The sequence below is a fragment of the Pempheris klunzingeri genome, chromosome 18 (assembly GCF_042242105.1).
Source record: "Pempheris klunzingeri isolate RE-2024b chromosome 18, fPemKlu1.hap1, whole genome shotgun sequence".
Classification (NCBI taxonomy): domain Eukaryota; kingdom Metazoa; phylum Chordata; class Actinopteri; order Acropomatiformes; family Pempheridae; genus Pempheris; species Pempheris klunzingeri.
The window spans coordinates 3,176,509-3,195,884 of NC_092029.1; the positions used below are offsets into that span (position 1 = coordinate 3,176,509).

General features: G+C 42.9%; 3 protein-coding genes across 3 annotated transcripts in view; all 3 read right to left on the minus strand.

The window, feature by feature from the left end:
• Positions 1 to 8,567: 8,567 nt before the first annotated feature.
• Positions 8,568 to 12,557, minus strand: angel2 (angel homolog 2 (Drosophila)). The gene is made up of 8 exons (XM_070849696.1): positions 12,464 to 12,557; positions 11,479 to 11,678; positions 11,008 to 11,077; positions 10,398 to 10,828; positions 9,846 to 9,975; positions 9,518 to 9,584; positions 9,261 to 9,391; positions 8,568 to 8,881 (listed from the first exon to the last, which is right to left on the minus strand). The coding sequence occupies exons 1-8, from the start codon at positions 12,483 to 12,485 to the stop codon at positions 8,718 to 8,720; spliced, it is 1,215 nt and encodes a 404-aa protein (XP_070705797.1). The 5' UTR covers positions 12,486 to 12,557; the 3' UTR covers positions 8,568 to 8,717.
• Positions 12,558 to 12,563: 6 nt separating this feature from the next.
• On the minus strand, positions 12,564 to 14,392 carry LOC139218291 (octapeptide-repeat protein T2-like; the record flags this gene model as incomplete). Its single annotated transcript, XM_070849854.1, has 2 exons — positions 14,266 to 14,392; positions 12,564 to 13,416 (listed from the first exon to the last, which is right to left on the minus strand). Coding segments are annotated over exons 1-2 (903 nt in total), but the record flags the coding sequence as incomplete, so codon positions are not given.
• Positions 14,393 to 18,247: 3,855 nt separating this feature from the next.
• galnt14 (UDP-N-acetyl-alpha-D-galactosamine:polypeptide N-acetylgalactosaminyltransferase 14 (GalNAc-T14)) overlaps positions 18,248 to 19,376 on the minus strand; it is a 141,626-nt gene continuing 140,497 nt past the window's right edge. The window contains exon 15 of the mRNA XM_070849359.1: positions 18,248 to 18,859. Within this exon, the coding sequence (XP_070705460.1) occupies positions 18,701 to 18,859 (159 nt within the window). The 3' untranslated portion in view covers positions 18,248 to 18,700. The remainder of the gene's footprint in view (positions 18,860 to 19,376) is intronic.

Below are 19,376 nucleotides of genomic sequence, written 5' to 3' on the forward strand. Positions count from 1 at the left end.
GAAACCATTCGATGAATCTTGCTTTCGCTCCGTGAGGCGTCGGTACCAAGTGTCCTATGAGAGTCCAGACAGTACTGTATGCACTGTTTCACGCTCGTATGCGTGATGCGTCCTAAGGATTGTCCAAAAATGGCATCAATGCTGAATTTGATTGTTTTTGGATCCTCCTGTTGAGGCCTTCGATGGCTGAGAAGCTTGAAATCAAAGAAGCTTGAAATCTCACGTCACACATCAGTCCAGCATCATGTTCATATCAAGAGATAAAACAGTATTCACTTCTCATCACGCAGTACAGACACCTGAAATCAAGACAAATATTCTGCTTACGCTGTTCGACACACGTCATGTGTGTGAATCTACATGCGTTCATGTTTCTTCATGTTTGTTACATCCACAGAATGTACTGAACAGTTTTAAGCCTTCAGACTGAGAACTATACAAGTTTGTTTTAATTAAGAAAAGATGTGTTCATAAGCACAAGCAGAGCCCTCCACCAGCTCTGCTCATACTATTAAGGGCTTCGATGCCTTAAGGGCACCTTAAGGGGAGCGATAGGGGTTTTCATTCAGGTTAAAAAGCAGCTTTAAACATTTGCTCTCTAGACATTTGGCTACTGACTGGATTGATGATAAACTCATCTGCCTTTTAGGATACTTGAAAAAAATGACAACAGACTTCTGTAGTTTTCATCTGAAGGATTAACTTAAAGAAAAATGGTGTTTGATTATGAATCAAGCACAAAGATGATTATCTTCGCTCTAGTAAGCTGCACCAGGCAAATGTTTTGTGACCAAAAGTGGCAACAAGAGACTTATTTATTAACTCAGAGGCAGGTGATAATGAGCCCTGTGATAGTGCTGGTGTTCATACTTAAACTTCGTGTGTCCCATTTAAAGTGTTTTGGCCACTAGTGTTTTATTAGCATCCCATCAGCTAATGCTGACCCCACACAAGAGGGTAATTGGGTAGATTGTGGGTCTGACTGAAGGCTGGTTTGAACAGATTATTTGCCCAGATGATCCCGTAGTTTAAGGGTTTTACAGACATAATCTTAATGTTACCTGAATATCAAGTATCCATGTGAAAGGACCAGCGATAGTAACGGGCCTCACCAGTGTCCTGCAGAATAACCACTACAGAGGGGACACGGTTAAAATCGGTTCAATCTGTGGTCTCCCACAAAAACAATCCCGTGGCGTGAACCCAGCGTAACTCTGATGCAGGTGAGCTCATATTATATCATATATAGTGAGCAGACATGGATGTAAACCATATACGTCTCAAACAATCTGAAGAATAGACACACAAAGTGCTGAGGAACTTTAAGAGTAGGCCTGAGGTCACAGAGGACCTCTAATGAGAGTGGGGGCCACTTCTGGATCTAAACTGAGACAGGAGAGAGTTTTCTTACACAACCTGCCTGGTGCAACTTTAACTTCATATCTAATGGAGCGAAGACGATCTTCCACCGCTGTAACATTTTAAAACACGAGCAGCCTCATTGTACGTTTGTTGTTTTGGGCTCATTAATCGTCAGCGGGAGGATTTCTGTGTACCGACTGTTCCATCTGATTGTTTTCTTGCTTTTCGTTGAATGTTTCACGACGTCTTGTTGCCATCCGAAAACTACGAACATTTTATCCTAGCTTTTTGTTTCAACAATGAGCTATGCACGCACTGCTTTTTAAAAAAAAAAAAAAAAAAAAATCCTAGTCTTCCATAATTCAGTGACGGAGGACGACGCTGCTTGTACGTCGACCTACACGAAAATGAAAATCGCATCTTAATCTTATCATTTAAAGTGATTCTACTCGCCAAGGACACACAGAGAAGCCACAGCGTTCCCTGTGTGTAGCTCCACCTGAGCCGCCATCACTGATCCGAGGTGCTGTGAGAAAAAGCAGAATACTTTTACATATTTCTGATGTTTGGCCAGCGGCGGAGCGTAGCCCGGCCCAGAGCCCACACAGAGCTGACGGTCACACCTCCAGCTCTGGCACAAACCAACCAGCTCAGCACGCTCACTAATATTTGTCCTGGAGGAGAAGTGTTGATTCTGTCCAAAGGCTTCGTGTCTGAAGAAGCACAAAGCTGCTTTTCTAGCGTGGATGAAAACAAACAGACGAAGAATCGATGCATCTCCACACACTGAAGACGCAACATATCTGTGGGTGCATTTTACAGGAAAGACCCGACTGATGTTCACGTATTGTTTTTGTTTGTTGGATTCAGCAGTCATCCAAGGACCTAAAGTTCATGAATTTGTCTCGATGCACAACAGACAAACGGCTAAATGGCAGTTTTGGAGCCAACAACAGTGACAAACTACCTGACTGCTCAGTGACGACACGTCACGACAAAACACAACAACCAGACGGGGAGCGGATCCTCGATGTAGCCACACACATCTGTTTTCATGTCCGTTTGCAATAGAGACCTCTGTGCTTGACAATTTATCTTCTTGAATGTTTTCAGTTTTTTGTCGTTTTGTTTTTTGTTTTTTTTTTTAAAATAAGTTTGTGGTATTACTTCTTAGGAAGACATTTGGGTTTGAGTCATTGATTGTACGCTCTCATTTTGAATGAAGAGAACAGCTTGTAGATGTAACAGGCGTTCTTTTTGATGGCCTTTGATTTGTTTCCAAAGTGCTGATACCACATTTCTCAGCTCCATCTTAGTCCAAAACTTAGTCTGTTCTACAGTCAGCGACTCACGAGGCCACTTTTAACCTACAGAACACCGGCCAACGCTCACAGCAGCGATATCAGTAGCATCATTTGATCATTTTAACATGAACTCTGTTACCCAGTCTGAAAACTTGACACGCTAGCTGACTTAATGGCCAAACAGGGACGCTAATCAATTAAATTCAGAAGTTCCCTGTTGCATCTTCATGAAATTCAAAATCTTTGCTGGCCAACATCTATAAATGCTTTACATTTTGCTGCTGGATCAACAAAAGTTTGTTTTTTTTTTTTCCTCCTGAAAGCCGAATTCAGAGCAAAATATCTGAACAGTGTTTGAAATTAAGATATTTATTGGACGTGAAAAAGCTTCCAGTGCCTCAGCAGAACGGGTTTAACCAGATGAGAATATCTTGATGTGTGTGTGGTGTGTGTGTGTGTTTGGAGGAGTCATGTTTCCAGTGAACGAGCTCAGATCTCTCCGTCTCTCTCTCTTCACAGCTGCTCCCTCGTTGTTTTCTCGCTGGTTTTGTTCTCCTCATCTGAAACTCTGTGATGGATGTTTTGGTTTCGGATGAGGACAAAAGGGACGATCAGCTTTCTGTCAAACTCTTGACTCTGACGTGAAGTAAGACGAGCAAAAATTCAGTGTGTGTGTGTGTGTGTGTGTGTGTGTGTGTGTGTGTGTGTGTGTGTGTGTGTGTGTGTGTGTGTGTGTGTGTGTGTGTGTGTGTGTGTGTGTGTGTGTGTGTGTGTGTGTGTGTGTGTGTGTGTGTGTGTGTGTGTGTGTGAGCTAATCGAACCCCAGCCCACTGTAACAGTATTCAGCCCACTGATCAAACAGCTCATCGGACGGACTGCAGCCAACCGTCGGTGCGAGTGATGGGTTTAACATGTGAAGAGCTGAAGAGCCGCCCCCCCCACACACACAAACACACTTATTATTATTATTATTATTATTATTATTAATGTTATTTTTGAAGAGCGCTGTGGAGTCCTCCAGGTTCCCCGTGTGGTTTTGTATTCCTGTGGAGATGCTTAGTAGGAGAAGATGTGACCCCACTTCAATAATATTCTAATGATTATTGTAACTTTCCTACTGTTGCGGCATCAGTGGTCAGACAGCAGCTGTTTTTATCAACAACTGTAGCAGCATGTGTTCTTTTAATAAATGATCTATGTTTTTAAACTGTGGGCTCTTTTACTTTTCACACTTTTGACCCATTTTTGTACTTTTATCTTATGACTGCGGTTTATTTAGCAAACTCTAGCCTAGTAAGAGCTCTCGGGGCTGAATGGTAAGAGTGATCTAAATTAGCCTGTTGCACATTACACAAATATGTTTGAGGCTATTCAGTTGTCACTGTTTGTCCACCAGAGAGCCCTGACCACTTTATTTTTACACTACACACAGTATCCAGGTCATAAATCTAAAAACTAATGAAATATCAAAAATATTAATAATAATAATAATAATAATAAATATCGACTGAAATATCTGAATCTTTAAACTCTAGAATATCAATATTGGCCTCAAAGTGGAGCACAGCAGCATTAAATAACATGTTTACTAATATAAAGTTTGACATTCACATTGTGGTGAAGCTACTTTTACTTATTACACCATAATATTAGTCAGATTTAACACAACCGGACTGAAGCATGTGAGAGGTTAGCTGGTTTGTTGGCTGCTGACTGAGTGACGAGTTGATGGATTTCTGTATTATCTTTCCTGGGGGGGGGGACTCATAATATCAAACACAACACAATATAAAGCCTTGTGTTAGCAGATCACCCCCCCCACCCACCCCCCTGCTGTCAGTAGCAAACAGCATGACGCAGCGCTCAGACTGCAGATTAGGAAAATGAAAAGGAGGAGACTTCAGGTAAAACTTGGAAATGCAAATAAGTCTGAAAAGATGTAAGAGAAGAGGTTTGGTGGAGGCAGGACAGGAGAAGATTGTTAGAAGGATGTTTAAAGAGGGAAAGAGCAGGACGTTCCTCCTGTGAGCAAACCCTCAGAAAACATGATGACCTTCAACAACACGAGGAAGCTGCAGAGAAAACAGTGTTCGAACAGTGTTCCTCTTTAGATGGCGGTCCGGTAAACAGTCACACCACACTACAGCCTGCTGCCTGATAAAATAATCTGCTTACGTTCCACTGCAGATGTGTGTGTGTGTGTGTTTTAGACAAGCACATGGAGGCAGCAGATTTATAGAAATAATCCTTCATTTCTCATCTATGCAGCAGCTTAAGGACTCTCTCACTCTGTGTTTGTGTGTGTGTGTGTGTGTGTGTGTGTGTGTGTGTGTGGAGATGAGATCCCTCTCCATTGTTAGGATCAAGCTGTTGACCGACCTGTCAAGGTGAGACGGCAAGAAGCCATCGGATCAACAATTCCTACCAACACAATAACTCGTTCTCCACCTCACGCTGTGTTTCAGAGCCAAACAGAACCTGGAGTCAGCTGAAAACTCACAATATAATATAAATATAAATCTAAATATTACACAGACATCATCTCTCTGCTGCACCAGTAACCACAGCGAACACGCTAGGGTCCTAGAATACACCTGTACGGCACCGCAGCAGCTTACAGCACGTTAAAACACACCGGTGTTGGTGGAAGCCTGAATCTACCTGCAGGAACAGGTGCTCCTCTAACATTGGCAGCAGCTGAGTGCAGAGTAACCTAAACAAACCGTTCATGGCTAAAATCCAGCTTCTGTTTTGCAGAGTTGTGGCCCGACATCATCGAAAAGCTCTTTGGATTCCTGAGCCTCAAAAACCAAAATGCCTCTCAGATCAATGTGACGCAGCTCAAGGCAGAAATTTAACTTTTACCAAATCTTTTTTTTACATCAACAAAACCTTTAAGTGCAGTTGTTTGCTTTTCTGTTAGAGAGGCCACTAGACAGGCAGCTGCACTCCTTATGTGACATTCACCCTCGTACATGTTCACTACACAAGTCTGTGTGTTGTGATCTAGAAAGGATGTTTTGGTTTTAGCGTTGAGACTACAGGCAGTTTCTTTTTTTTAAATGTCAGAACTGATGAATGAGCCCCGTCTCCTCTCTAATAAATTAGCTCCTACACCTGAGACGTCTTTGTTGTAACTTTGATAAAGAGGAGGAATTCATTTCTTTTCACATTTGTGAAACGTGAGAGGAGGCATCGGAGGGTTTGTGCCAGAAATGTGCAATAACATCCAGGTGAGCCTGAAACTCTCCGTTTTTAGATTCAAACATCCTGTCGGCTCTTTGTCGGTGTGGATTCAAGATGGTTTTCATGGTTTCTAGTGGTGATAATCATCCCAACATCCACAGACAGTCCATGTCTCCAATGTTCACACATAAACAAACACTCTTCACTTCAAACTATGAGCTTTTTTTTTTTTAGTTCACCTGCCTTCACTGCTGCATCACTGGTTTCCACAAAGTCTGCTGCTGCCATCTAGTGCTCGTAAACTAAACAAAGACTTGTCCAGCTCAGATTTGTTGCGATGCAGCAAAGAAACCTGATGAGCACAAACTGCTCTGCGGCAGAGGCACAGCAGGAGGACGGACACCCGACATCAACCATCTGCTGATGTGGGCAGAAACATGAGGGATGTGAAGGCAGTGAGAGCGATGAAGAGAAGCATGCAAACTGTACGCAGAAAGGTTCAAAGGTCAAAGGTTCAAAGGTCAAAGGTCAAAGGTCAACCCAGCCAGCGGATCTGAACCTGCAGCCTTCCTGCTGTGAGGCAACACTGCTAAACTTCTAACACCACCAATATTCACTACACACAAGCAGAAACTCTCCAAACGACATGATACAGCACTCAAACACTTACTGCAGTAACTATGACACTGAGTGCTGCCACACTTCGGTTTACAAGATGAAGAAACACAGTTAAAAGCACTGGGAATAAAAAAAAGTAAGATGTTTAATATGAAGTTTTTCATATATATATATTCGTGTTGCTAAGATAAATACAATTTTAGGGTCTTAAGGGTGTTTATTTAAGGATTTACTGCCATTTTTTCCTCTTAAATTACAGATATCAAACATTCACTCAGGATTAAAATCATTGGAAATGTTCCTGATTCGTAAAAATCACCTCATCTTCATCGACAACCATCTAAAATGTCCTTTTGTTTGCTATCTATCAAACTAGTCACATGAGTATTTCTTTCAGGATTAGGGAAGCGAATAACCAGGTGTTTGTTTCTAATCTTTGTTTGCTCAAATTAAAATAGATTAGCAGAAAAAACAGTGATGTTTTTCGACAGCAAACAGAAGGTGTTGAGACGCAGCCCCAGAACGGACCGAAGGGAGCCTGCGGAGCCTGTTGAGATCCAGCCCAGTGTCTTGCTGCAGTGCAGAGTGATGCACAGAATACCAAGAGGTCTGAGTGCTGAGGGGGGGGGGCGAGGTGAACGGTGCAACCATCTGTCACCATCACACACACACTGTCGTTAAAAAGTGGCTTCAGAGACGCTAATGGCAAACAGACTTTTAGACAACAGACAATAGAAAACACAGCCACTTCTATTTACAGCCAAACCTCAAACCCAGCAGTGTGTCATTATGCTTGAATATGAGAAAAACATCTCTCTCCCATCAGGCCAGAGGACAAACAGCAGACGTCCTGCAGAACAATGAACGGACAAGAGTTTAGCCACAGTAGAAGCACACAGAAGCTGCAGACACACAGCGGAGGCACAAAGAGCTTCCTGTTCGTCTCCCTGTGCTCATTTAAGCAGCGTGACGACGGCATTAAACCAACAGCAGCCACATGTAAAAACACACATGTTCTTTATTTACATCCAATACAAACAAGCAGCTTGCTAGAAAAATATATACAGTTTGTTGATTTGTGTAGAAATGTGAAATCACACCACAATGCCCATGAGTTCATCTTCATGTCCTCCTCAGCACCATTCACAGTTCTACAAAATAAAAGCCTTTACTGGCTGAAAGTACCTTAATGATTCGTGAAGCAAATCATAGATGATATAACACATTCTCTGTGATAAATAATCAAACTTTAATTCTTTCCTACTGTTCAGAGTTTGATCTCATGTGGATTTAATGTTTTTGTGGCACAGTGGATTAGATACAAGACAAGTGTTACAGGGGAAACTTTTTTTTTTCTCTTCTATGAATAATTAATAAATAAGCTAAAGACTCTTTTAATAACCAAATCCTTCATGTTCATTTCTTTATTGAAAAGCCATGCTGTTGTTCAGTATAACGTACTGTACCGCTATGTTGATCGTGTAGAGATCCAAATACAATAGAGATAGAAGAGATCCAACCATCAGCAGCACTTTAACGTCACGTGATAATGTTCAGGCTTTAAAAACAGATCTAAAACTTGGTGCAGTCACACAATTCAAGAGAAGAATCTAAACATAGTGTCTTGAAACAAACACTTTTTCCAGTAAATAAGAAAAAAAACAAAAAACTGTGACCTTCTCGGCAGCAATCAAATGAGATGTTAGTGCTGGTCGTTAAGAATCATGCAGATTTAGTTTGTGTTGACAGCTTCAGGACAATCCTCCTGATCACACTGATCAATCACAGAGTCACAGAGACACGAGGAACAGGATCATTCGGCTGTTCCTTTGGTTTCTAACATTCATTTGAAACAAACTTTGCATGAGAAATGCAAACTGAAAATCAGACTGTAAAATTATGAAAACTTTAAATTATTGTTAAAAGCCAAGTTAAGTGCTTTACAAAATCTGCTGCATGAAACTATTTGTGTTTTTGTGTTCTGTACTTTTTGTTCTGGGGTTTCCTGCAGTTTTTAATCTGCCGACAAATTTAATAATTTAAGTGCATTTAGGATTTTACAGTGTTTAAGTGGATCAAATTTCTTCTTGGTTGTCACAGTTTTAGGGAAACACGTTAGAAAGAACGAGAAGTAACTCTCGAACCAAAGTATCTGCACCTTTGCTTCTTGGCAGTTTGATAGAAAAGTCCAGGAACTTTATTTTGATTATTTCGTGTTCAGTCGACATCTTCTGGCTCCCGTCGGAGTCAGCGCCCGAGGCGGAAGCGAGCAAGAAGAGGGAGGTGATCGGACGAGTGGTGCTGATTGGGCAGGCCGTTGACTTCCTCAACCGCCGACTGGTCGACCAATGACAGCCTGCCCAGCAGCTGGAGGCCCCGCCCACCAGGAAGTGAGGGAGGTGGGGTTACATCTGTCAGAGGAGAACAGAGGGACGTGAGGGAGGGAGAGAAGGAGAGGCAGCGGTGTGGCAAGACGGGGAGGAAGGTGGAGGAGAGAAAAAACAAAAAAAATTAAAAAAGAATACAAGAAGAAAGGAAGAATAAAGAGCAAACTGATGAATTTTAGCAAAAACTGTCCAGTAAAATCAGTCAGGTTCCTCATTTTGTTCAGATAGTTTCTGATAAACTGAAGTTTTGTAGAAGTAAGGCATGAAAAAAACAGCATCACCTTGGTATTGACACCTAAACGCAGGTATTGACACCAGTATCAATAATGATAGTAAAGAAAGGCATTGAGGGAAGTGATTTCAGTGTGTGTGTGTGTGTGTGTGTGTGTGTGTGTGTGAGCACCTGGAGTGTACAGGATGTAATCCACCGTCATGGCTGTGCGCGAGTGACAGGTGGTGATCTCAGGTCTCCCATCAGGCGCCAGGCGGTGCTGGTAGGACGACTGCAGCTTCAGGCCGTGCTCGATCCTCGCTCTAAAGACACACACACACACACACACACACACACACACACACACACGGGGTTATAGAGCGTGAAGACTCTGCTTTACACTTGGACTTTGGAGAGAAATGAAAGAAGACAGACAGAGTAAATCTTACCTCTTAGCAGCAGCAGCTTTGTTGGCAACATCTTCTACAGTCAGATTAGAGATGGCTCCTTCTACGGCTGAGAGAGAAAACAGTGTCAGCGATGAGGCTCCACGTCCAGCTGACAGACCCAGCAATAAAACAAACTTAATCTAAGGACTAAACTAAAAAGGTTGATTTTTGTGCCAAGACATCCAAACTTAAGTGTTTGCATGAATTAAACTGAGCAGATTTAGCAACTTCAAATATCTTCAGATTGAACATAGTTTAACTCAAATAATAACAGTAAAAAGTGTGCAGTAAGGTAAGTTTAGATGAGCTCAGTAGATGATGGATGTACCTGTCGGGCTGCTGGAGGACGACTCAGCAGTGGGTTTGTATTCACACCGAGAGTTGATTCCCAAACCGTGAGACCAGATTGGAGACGTGAGGAGACGCTGACCTCTGGGACTGTTTTCCTGACCAGACACCTGCATACAAACACACAGTCACATACTGAAAGTCATCTTTTTACAATTAAACTGGTATTTTTAAATCCAGGCCCCCGTTTTTATGTATTTTGGGTTTGAATTTTGGGATTTTTATACATTAGTTTGGATCCAAGCTAACACCAACAGGCAGCAGTAGAAGAGCAACTCCTGTGATCTGCAGGGTAAAATTCCTGTTTTTGTAAATGGAGTCTGGTGGCTTTGAGGAGAACAATGAAACAGGAGGTTTGTGGTTCATCAAAAAGGATCTAAGCAAACTCAGAGTAACAATCGAAGCGCCTGTTAGTGGCAGAAAGAAGCACTTCAGTGGACGCACCCCCCCACCGGACCAATTCCAACACATTTTGTTTGTAGCAGTTGTTTTAAAACCTACATTTATATAAAATAGGGTGTGTGTGTCTCACCATGCCAATCTGTAGTCCCTGGTACTCCAGGCAGCCTGTGGTCAGAAAGCTGTACAGTGGACTCCAGGGGGTGGAGTTAAAATCCCCACACAGCAAAACCGGACAGGTGGAGCCGTCCGGGAGGCGGGACAGTCTCTTTATCTCGGCCAATAGGATCGCCAGCTGAGCCAGTTTGACGTCGCCGCGGCGAGGGTTGTAGAGGAGGTGAGTGTTGGCGACGCAGATGAAGGCGGATGGATCTGACGGAGCCGCGGTGTCGTTTGGCTGCAGCAGCACGACCAGTCCCACGTTGTCCCGGTCCAGGAGGGCGTCGCCGGGGCGGAAAAACTCAATGGGATTGGAGGAAAGGAGTGACAGGCGGGAGGCTTTAAAGATGACAGCACAGCCGTCTGGTTTCCTTCCTGTTCGCCTCTTGTACTCACACTGGTAACCTGACACACACACACACACACACACACACCAATATGAACATAAACACATGCATAAGGTTTAACATTTCACAATAAAAGCACAAGAAATGTGAAAATACATTGATGGATTTTAAATATTTTCCATCATACGGTCTTCAATTGCAAAGAGGACACACACACACACACACACACACACATACCTAGTGCCTGTAGAGCAGGTTTAATCTGGTTTTCGTAGTGGTCCTCTTGGACTTCTTGCAGACATACGATCTAGAAAAAGAGATTTTCCGTCACATGTTATGTCTCCATCACTAATGCTGTAATTGAGATGTCACGGCAGGATGTTCATTTAGTAAATTATGGTCCCATTCAGAGGAAAATAGACCAGGAAGAGCGTTAAGACGGGGCTACCCTGTGATAAACCTAACCAATCAGATACAAATGTCACTTCTGGTTGTGAAACCAAGATGGTGACGGCCAAAACTCCAAACTTGAAGCTTCAAAAATGGCCGTCCACAACCAACGGGTGACGTCACGGTCGCTATTGAGATTTTCACGGCAACATATTAATGCTTCTGGTTTTTAGAAGGAGGCAGCAGTCATATTTTCAAGTGTCCTCATACTTCTGGCCATATAATGTACATCCCTTTGAATCAACCTAACCCACTCACATCAGCGTTGTACTGCTGGATCTCCGCCAGCAGGTTGGGCAGCCGGTACTCCCAGGGCAGGACGCTGGGGTTACAGTGGCGGTACAGGTAGGCGTTGTCCTGCAGCAGCTCCTGCGACAGGATGTTGTAGGTCATCACCGAGAAGTCGAACGCTGCGCTGTCCTGGCAGGCAGGAAGAGCCTCCCAGCGTCTCTGAAGAGCTGAGGAGGGACAGACAGATGCATCAGCAGCTTCACAGCCATCCAACAATAACAGATACATTAATTACACGTGTCCTGAACTGAGACATGAGATTGTAAATTGCTCCTTTACTCATCAAACAAAAGCAACAAGACATTACAGGTTTACTTCACAGAAGAAAATAAGCAAATGCTGACATGTGGAATAGAATAATGTGAATTTGGTCATTTATTTTTGGTGAGCGACTCAGAAAGCAACTCAAGTCTTGGATGTCAGAGCATCTTTAACACGCGGAGCTCTGAAAATAAAGTTCTTGATGATTAAAGCAGCTACATGGAGCATTAAGTTTGTGCTGATGTTGGCGCCCCCTGTGGACACAAGCGGTACCGTTTCCCAGAATAAAGAATGTATCCGAGTACAAAATGCATTTTCTAAAATTAAGCGTGGCCCTGAGATGATCACTGGTCACGCCAAGCGCTGTGACGGCCCCCAGGGCGAGAGAGGAGAGCCAGGCTAAGAGATAAGATGACCCAGATTGGAGGAGAGCCGTGGTAAATCATTTAGTTGGAAGCAGGCATTTAGGAGAACAAAACAGAAAGCCAATAACAGCCAATAACAGCCAATAACAGCCAATAACAGCCGATCTTCTGCTGGTCTGTAGCTTCTGTAGGTCACATACATTCCACTGTGACTGTTTCACAACCAGAACCTGTCCTTTGTATGTTTTTATGAACTAAAACCAGAACCTGCCAACATATAGTTAAACACAACACTTGTAGTTAACCTCCCTAAAGGTTTAACTTACGTTTCACTGGTTTTTCAGGCATCCAGGTTCCAGGTGGAGGAGGCTGCCTGCTGGCTCCGGCCACCTGCCACGGGTTTGAGGGGACAGCGGCGCTGCCAGGCTGCGAAGGAAGCTCCGGCCACTGGCCTCCATCACTACCTCGGTCCCTTAGCCGTCCCTCTGGTCCTCTTGTGCTCCTCTGCCAGCCTCCCTGCTCCTCTACGCCCCTCCCTTTAAACCAGGGGTTGGGTTTGTGCATGGTAACTTGCTCAGGTTCAGGTTTTGACTGGGGGGTTTGAGTCCTAGACCTTGCAGGCTGTGAATCTTCATGTTGCCTTTGTTGATGTGCAGCCCTCCCTCGATTTGGGGTTTCATCCCCACCATCGCTGTCTTTTCGCTGTCGGTCTTTAATCCCAGTTTTAGTCCTTTCTGCGGCTGCATCTCTGCTGTTTTCCCTTCTGACATCTTTTCCAGCTCCGTTCCTCCCTCGTTCTCGACTCCCATCCTTGAAGCGGTTGTTCGATCGAGGGCAGCTGTCGGTGCCGGAGTCCCACTTGGAGCCTTTGTCTTTGTCTTTGCCTCCTGCCGCTCCTCCTCTCTGTCCTTCCTTTTCTTTGACGCTCCTCGCCTCCTCTGCGCTCTTCCTCCGTTTGTAAGGAGGCTCTCTGTCTCTGTCGCGTCTCTCCATCATGACACCGGCAGAGGTGTAGAACGGATGGCAACCACCGGTGAAGTAACCCGGGTTGATGCTCCGTGGGCGTAACGTCCTACCAAAGAAAACCTGATGGGGGAGTCGAGGAGGCCAGGGGGGAAATCCCCGCACCGGCCACCATGGACGCGGAGCAGGGACGAGATGGGGGACGTAGGAGGACGAGACACTGCTGCTCCTGAAGCCGGCCCTGCTGAGAGCAGGAGGGCTGCGGGGAAGGATGGAGGAGACGGAGGAGCTCAGCTGGCGAAGGAACATGTGGTGGCTGGAGGGAGGAAAGGGGGAGAGATAATGGAGGGAGAATTAATAAAGAGAAAGAGGTGATTCATTGTCTGTCAGTTGACTGATTGATTAACTGATTAACATTTGAAGCTCTAGTTCTAAAACCAGTGATTTGAAGACACCGAGTCCTGTTTAGGAAATTGTGACTGTGAAAAATTGTGATTTCTCACTTTTAAAAAAGGCTTTTATCAATTTATTAAGAAAATAATCAGCACACTAATCAATACTGACTGTAATCGTTTGTGTTACATAAGATGATGAAGTGGAGAAAAGTTAATTACAAACATTTAGGGCTCCAAAACTAATGATTATCTTATCTGATTAGCCTCAGTCAGTTCTCTTTGTGATCAATTGATTATTTGTTTATTCTTTCAAACTTCAGAAAAGAAAGTTTCCAACCAACAGTCCAAAAGGACAAAGAGTCTGGAAACAGGAAGTGTTTGGTATTTTGGCTTCGTTAATTACTTCAATGATCATCACCAGTGAAGAGGAGAGTAAAAACATGGGGGATGAAGCAGAAACACGTTTAATCTTCTTTCTTTCGACAACTTAGCTGCTAACTGGAGTTAGCGGCTGTGTGAAGGTTTAAAAAAAAAAAAAACACCAGAAAGATGTATTTCATGTTTTAAATGTAACTGATAACCAAAGAAAAACAGCCCCACGACAAGATAACGTTAGTTTAGTGATGAATTCTGCTGTGAAAGTGCAAGTGTGGGTTGTTTTGAAGGTCAGTTATCTGCCGTTAGCTATGTTGAGCCCCATTGAAAATAAACAACACTCAAACTTTCTCAGCCTTTATTTAACGCTGACCGGCTAGCTCACATTAACTTACTTCTCTCCGAAGGTGGAGGAGGCATTCTTTATGTTTCGGCTCGGATACATAAAGATAAAATACTTTCAGCAAACATTATCGATGCCTCAAGTTATAGATTTCCACAGAATCCAATACAGTCTGTATGAAAACAACCAGCAGATTCTGGGTCCCCAACATAAGACGTCATCATAAGCGCCGTGGAAACATGTGCTGCCTTCAAAAACTCCGGTAAAGAGTAATTCCCGTATAATGCAATAAAACTCGTGCTCGTTCAGATGCGAGGAGATGGGCAGAGTACCGCCACACCTGATGTAGGTTTTATATTACAGTATTAAATGTATTATATAAAACGGGCTGCATGGTCCAATTTGTTCTAATTGGACAAAATGACGGGAAAAACAAGAGTTTCAGCTAAAAGAAAAAGCTTAAGAAATACAACGCCAATATTGGTTCAGTGTTCATCTGCTAATAACATAAACACCACAGTACCTGGTTCCGCGGTGTCTTCCTTATTGTGAAGGCAAATAATTGTCTCATTTTACGGATTCAACTCTCCATGGGTCGCAAATTTCCGTAATTCCGACATTACCGAGAGCGTTTAAAAGCAGCATGTCGTCTTCGTCCTTCTCGCTGGAACTTGTAGTCTTTTTGTTTCGTCTCTTAGCGACGACTTATTTCAAACGAACGAGTGAACGGACTACAGGCAGGTCGGTACGGCTCACTTAGCGTTCCGACTGGAAACGTATCTAACTGCTATTTTTTTATGGAGAACATCCTTAAATGTCACAATTAATTGGGTAGGAACAATCAGTCGTTGAGGATAAATTCATCAAAACTGTAAATTAGCTTAAACACGAGCATTTCTATCTTTCCCTCTATTTGTACAGAAATCTGTTTTTTTTTTGTTTTTTTTAAAAAGGATGGCGGAACAAAAAGGTCATTCTACTTACGTAAAAACAAGCCTCTTCTTTAAGATAACGGCTGCTGTTACAAAAGGTTTGTCGAAATAAGATGTCAGCGTTTAATGTGCAACATATTCCGGTTTTCCGTGTCGTGAAAGGCCGAAGTGAAGCTGCTGGGGGCGGATTAAATAGTCACCGTGTGGCTACAGAGGACCGGTGGTCTGAGAGAAGAGGGGTCCGCACACATTTCCTTCCCATAGACCCCCCACCTCCCTCTCTCTCTCTCTCTCTGTAGATCCATCCTCTCTCTCTCTTTGGTGTATTATGCTTTAACTTGAATGAAGGCAGCTGCAGAAAAGATGAGCTCCCCTCATTCTTTCTCTCTTTGGGCTCATTTTTGTGAGAAAAATGCACCAAACCTCCTCCTTTACTGTGCAGACAGAACTGTAATTGTTTTTTTTTTTGTGGGCGTTGGTCTCCATCATCAGGATCATGCACCCAAAGTTTAGTTTAGTTTCCACATCCAGTTATAAAGCACAGAGAGAAGAGACGTCTGGTGTTAAATCACAAAACACTCAATCAATTTTTATGCAACTTCTATTATCGGAGCAGGTTCTGGTCTGTATAATATCCCATAACCACAAAATCCATTACGTGGCCACTTTGTGCACTAAACTCTAAGCAGTCAGATATAAAGTACAATGTTCAGACCAATTTTATCATTAAATTACTCTACTTGGAAAAATCTGATCATTAAAACTGAAGCAGTGGAAATAAAAGTAACACCACAAATAGTAGAAGTTACCGCAGTGGTTAGATATTTAATTATTAGCCTGTGTGAAGCACTTTGAATTGTCCTTGTGTTCCTCTTATATAAGGTGCAACACAAATAAGTTTACTGTATTTAATATCTAAGTAATCAAAATATACTATAATACTACTTATAATATATATAAAGTACTCTGATGTTGCAGCTGGTAAAGATGGGAATAGTTTAAATTACTTTACAAACACTGCTGAGTAGTTTAATCCACAATAATACATCATAATCTATCGAATCATTTTATATTAATAATCTGAATCTGCAAAGTTACCAGTAGCTAATATTTGCCAAATACATGTAGTGGAATAAAAAGTACAATATTGTCTTATAAAACTTAACATACTTAGGAGCAGGAATGTTAGTGATAGAGGTTATAACTGTGCATTTTACTGTTATTATTGATCATATTTCTTCTACTAATAGAAGAAGTAGCAGTAATAGAGGTCGTGTTCTTGGTGGCTGCAGTAATAGAAGAAGTAAAATAGCAGTACAGTAGCTATAGTAGTAGTTGTCTCCCGTTTTGCAGTTTGCACTTTGCACATATCATATTTAATTGTTAAAGTCTATTCTGTATAGTTTCACTTACTTTGCACACTTCACCTCACACACTGTGACACTTCTCACAAATTTGTACTTTTCAATCTGTACTTTTTGTTTTAGAAAGGTAAAACTTAAATTAAAACTATTTAATTTAATTGTATTTTATTGTGTCTAAGTTTCTGTTCAATTTTGTATTTTAATATTTTGTATTGTGACGACCTCTGTACCGCACTCTGGCACAACAATTTCCTCCGGGATAAATAAAGTCGGTCTTATTCTTATTCTTTTCTTAGTCGTGGCATTAGCAGCACTGTATATAGACTCTTTTTACTTTTACAACACATAACATAAAGAAATACAAATAAATATACAGTTTTGATGTGTAGTTTATTAATTTCAAACGATGTGTGTGTCTGTGCCTGCATGTAAACATCACAGCCGCTTCAATAAAACACAAACAGCCATTAAAAAACCCTTTTTATTCAGGAGTCACACAGGATATCAAAATGATGCAGCCGCTGATGGGGAACACACAGGAACACAGAACCTGACAGTCTTTACTTCAGCAGGTCTGTGGCTCGACTCCAGTTGTGTTTTGACACTGTTGGAATTTGTAATGAAAACCCAAAGAAGGCCGTCACATGACCGGAGGGTCACAGGTTTGATCTCCACAGCAGCTGCATCCCGCCGGTGCGCTCAGGCTGAAAAACTATCTCAGGTATGCGAGCAACAAACGGTCTGGTTATTTTCAGCTATCTCTCCAGATCCTGACGCTGTAAAAACAAAAACCTCGAACAGCGTCATCACTTCTATAAATCCACCAAAGCTGCACAAGAAACACGAACGAGAACTTTTTAGGGCGACAAAGGAAATTGAGAGTGAAGCTTTTCCACCCTGTTTGATAAAAGTTAATGTGTGGAGAAGAAAAAAAACCCAAACCAAACTTGTGTTGCAGCAGCAGAACCTCGAGATGTGCTGCATGTCTCTTTCTGAGGCCTTTGTGTTTTAAACTTCCCTCACTTGACTATTCTACTCTTTACTCTTTAGCCACAGCCTCTAAAATCTGGCTTCATGCTCCCTCCTTTGCGTCTCCTCCTTTCTTCTCCTGCGATCACTTCAGCTGGCGTGGACGAGGAGGCCTTCAGCCAACAGAAACAGTATGGAGACTTGTCAATGTAAGAGCAGCACAGAGCAAAGACTCCTCTTCTACAAGCAAAGTGACAATCAAAGCAATCTCAGGGTTCCTGTCACTAAGTTATGTTCAAACTTTGAATTAAATGACAAAAGCTCTTTTCTTAAAGGTTCTCCAGACGATATCTCAGCCTCTCTTATTCAATCAATTGATTTTAAAATAGCTTCCACTATCAGAGCTGCATCTATAGCAACAGAAAGAACAGACCATCTGTATCCTTACAAAGCTGATAGTTATTTAAGTTAATGCTCTGAGTGTCGTACAGAGAATCTTTAATGTCAGTTTCCAGATTCGCAGTGATTTTATGGTTTTATCCTGTGATCACCGGAGGGTCGATAAACACGAGCAAACTGGGATTTTGTGCTGTTTATTACATTTGATACATGGCCTCTGCCACTTTAACAAGGTGCTAGAGTGGTCACAAGAAGTTCATCTTCAAATTCAGAGCAAGAGGAGACGAAACAGACGATGTGGTCACTTTAGAAAACAAACCAAACAAAACTGAGAGGATCCTACACCACAGTCAAGACAGCGACAAGTTAGTAAAATAAAAACTCAGGTTGTGCTTGATTTTAATTCCCAAATTCTTGAATTCTTGGACAAAACAGACATTTTCATTACAGGACACATTCTTTGATATTTTCCTCTCAAGCAAAGCTGCAGCCCTCCTCAAGTCTTTGCCATGTCGGGGTTTTAAGGTGCACTTGGTTCGACTCTTCCCCCAAACTTCTCAACAGCTTCACACTTTAACCTGCAGACAAGACAAACCAGACGTGTCTGATGCGTCTCTCCCTTGAGCCGATCTAGATCTTCAATAGATCCACGCTTGACTTCCTCTCATGACCAACAGTGAAGAGGCATCAAAGAGTCTTAATAAACCTTCCTCTCAGCGCGGCACCCATGCACCCTCCCTCAGTCAGAGCGGCCTTTGAGGCTGTGGATGGGTGGCAGGGCAGGTTGTTGGAGGTGTAAAAGGTCGCTGGGGGAGGTTTGGGGTCAGGAGAAGGGGACCTCCCATCTCTGTGTGTACGCACTCAGTTCACAGGGGCTGATGACCAGCATCCGAGAGGAGTCCATGCCGTCCAGAGCCATCTCCGAGTCCAGGCAGAACCGGGAGACCAGGTGCTCCAGGTGAGTCCCCGACTTCTGCCACCGCTGGAGGCACAAAAAAAAAAAAAACACACCATCAACATCACACTGACAATCAGCCTGATCTGAAACCTGCAGTCAGCTGAGACACCACTGAAAAGGTCCGCACAGGGCAGGTACAGTCGGGTGTGACCGAGGCTCAAAGTGCACAGAAACATGAATGTGTCGATTTGATGAAGCGCTCTGTTGCACCCGGAGGAGGAAAGCCTGTGCAGGTAGCCATGACGGCCGATTCAGGCGGCTTCTTTCTGTGTTCGCTTCCACTATCAGGGACGAGTGTTTGAAATGATTCAGGTAGAAATCAGTTTGGAAAGCTGTGGGAGCCTCAGACTCGTTCTCCAAATGTCTACAAGTGAGGACAATGTTGGAGCCACTATACACGGCCACGTTAATGGGAAACACGGCGGGCTGAAATATAGCAGAATGATCCTTTAAGTGACTCAGATGGTGTTTAATGTGAATATAGAGAAAAAGAGGTGAACAGTCCATTTCTAAACTTCACACCATCGGAGTCGTCATTTAT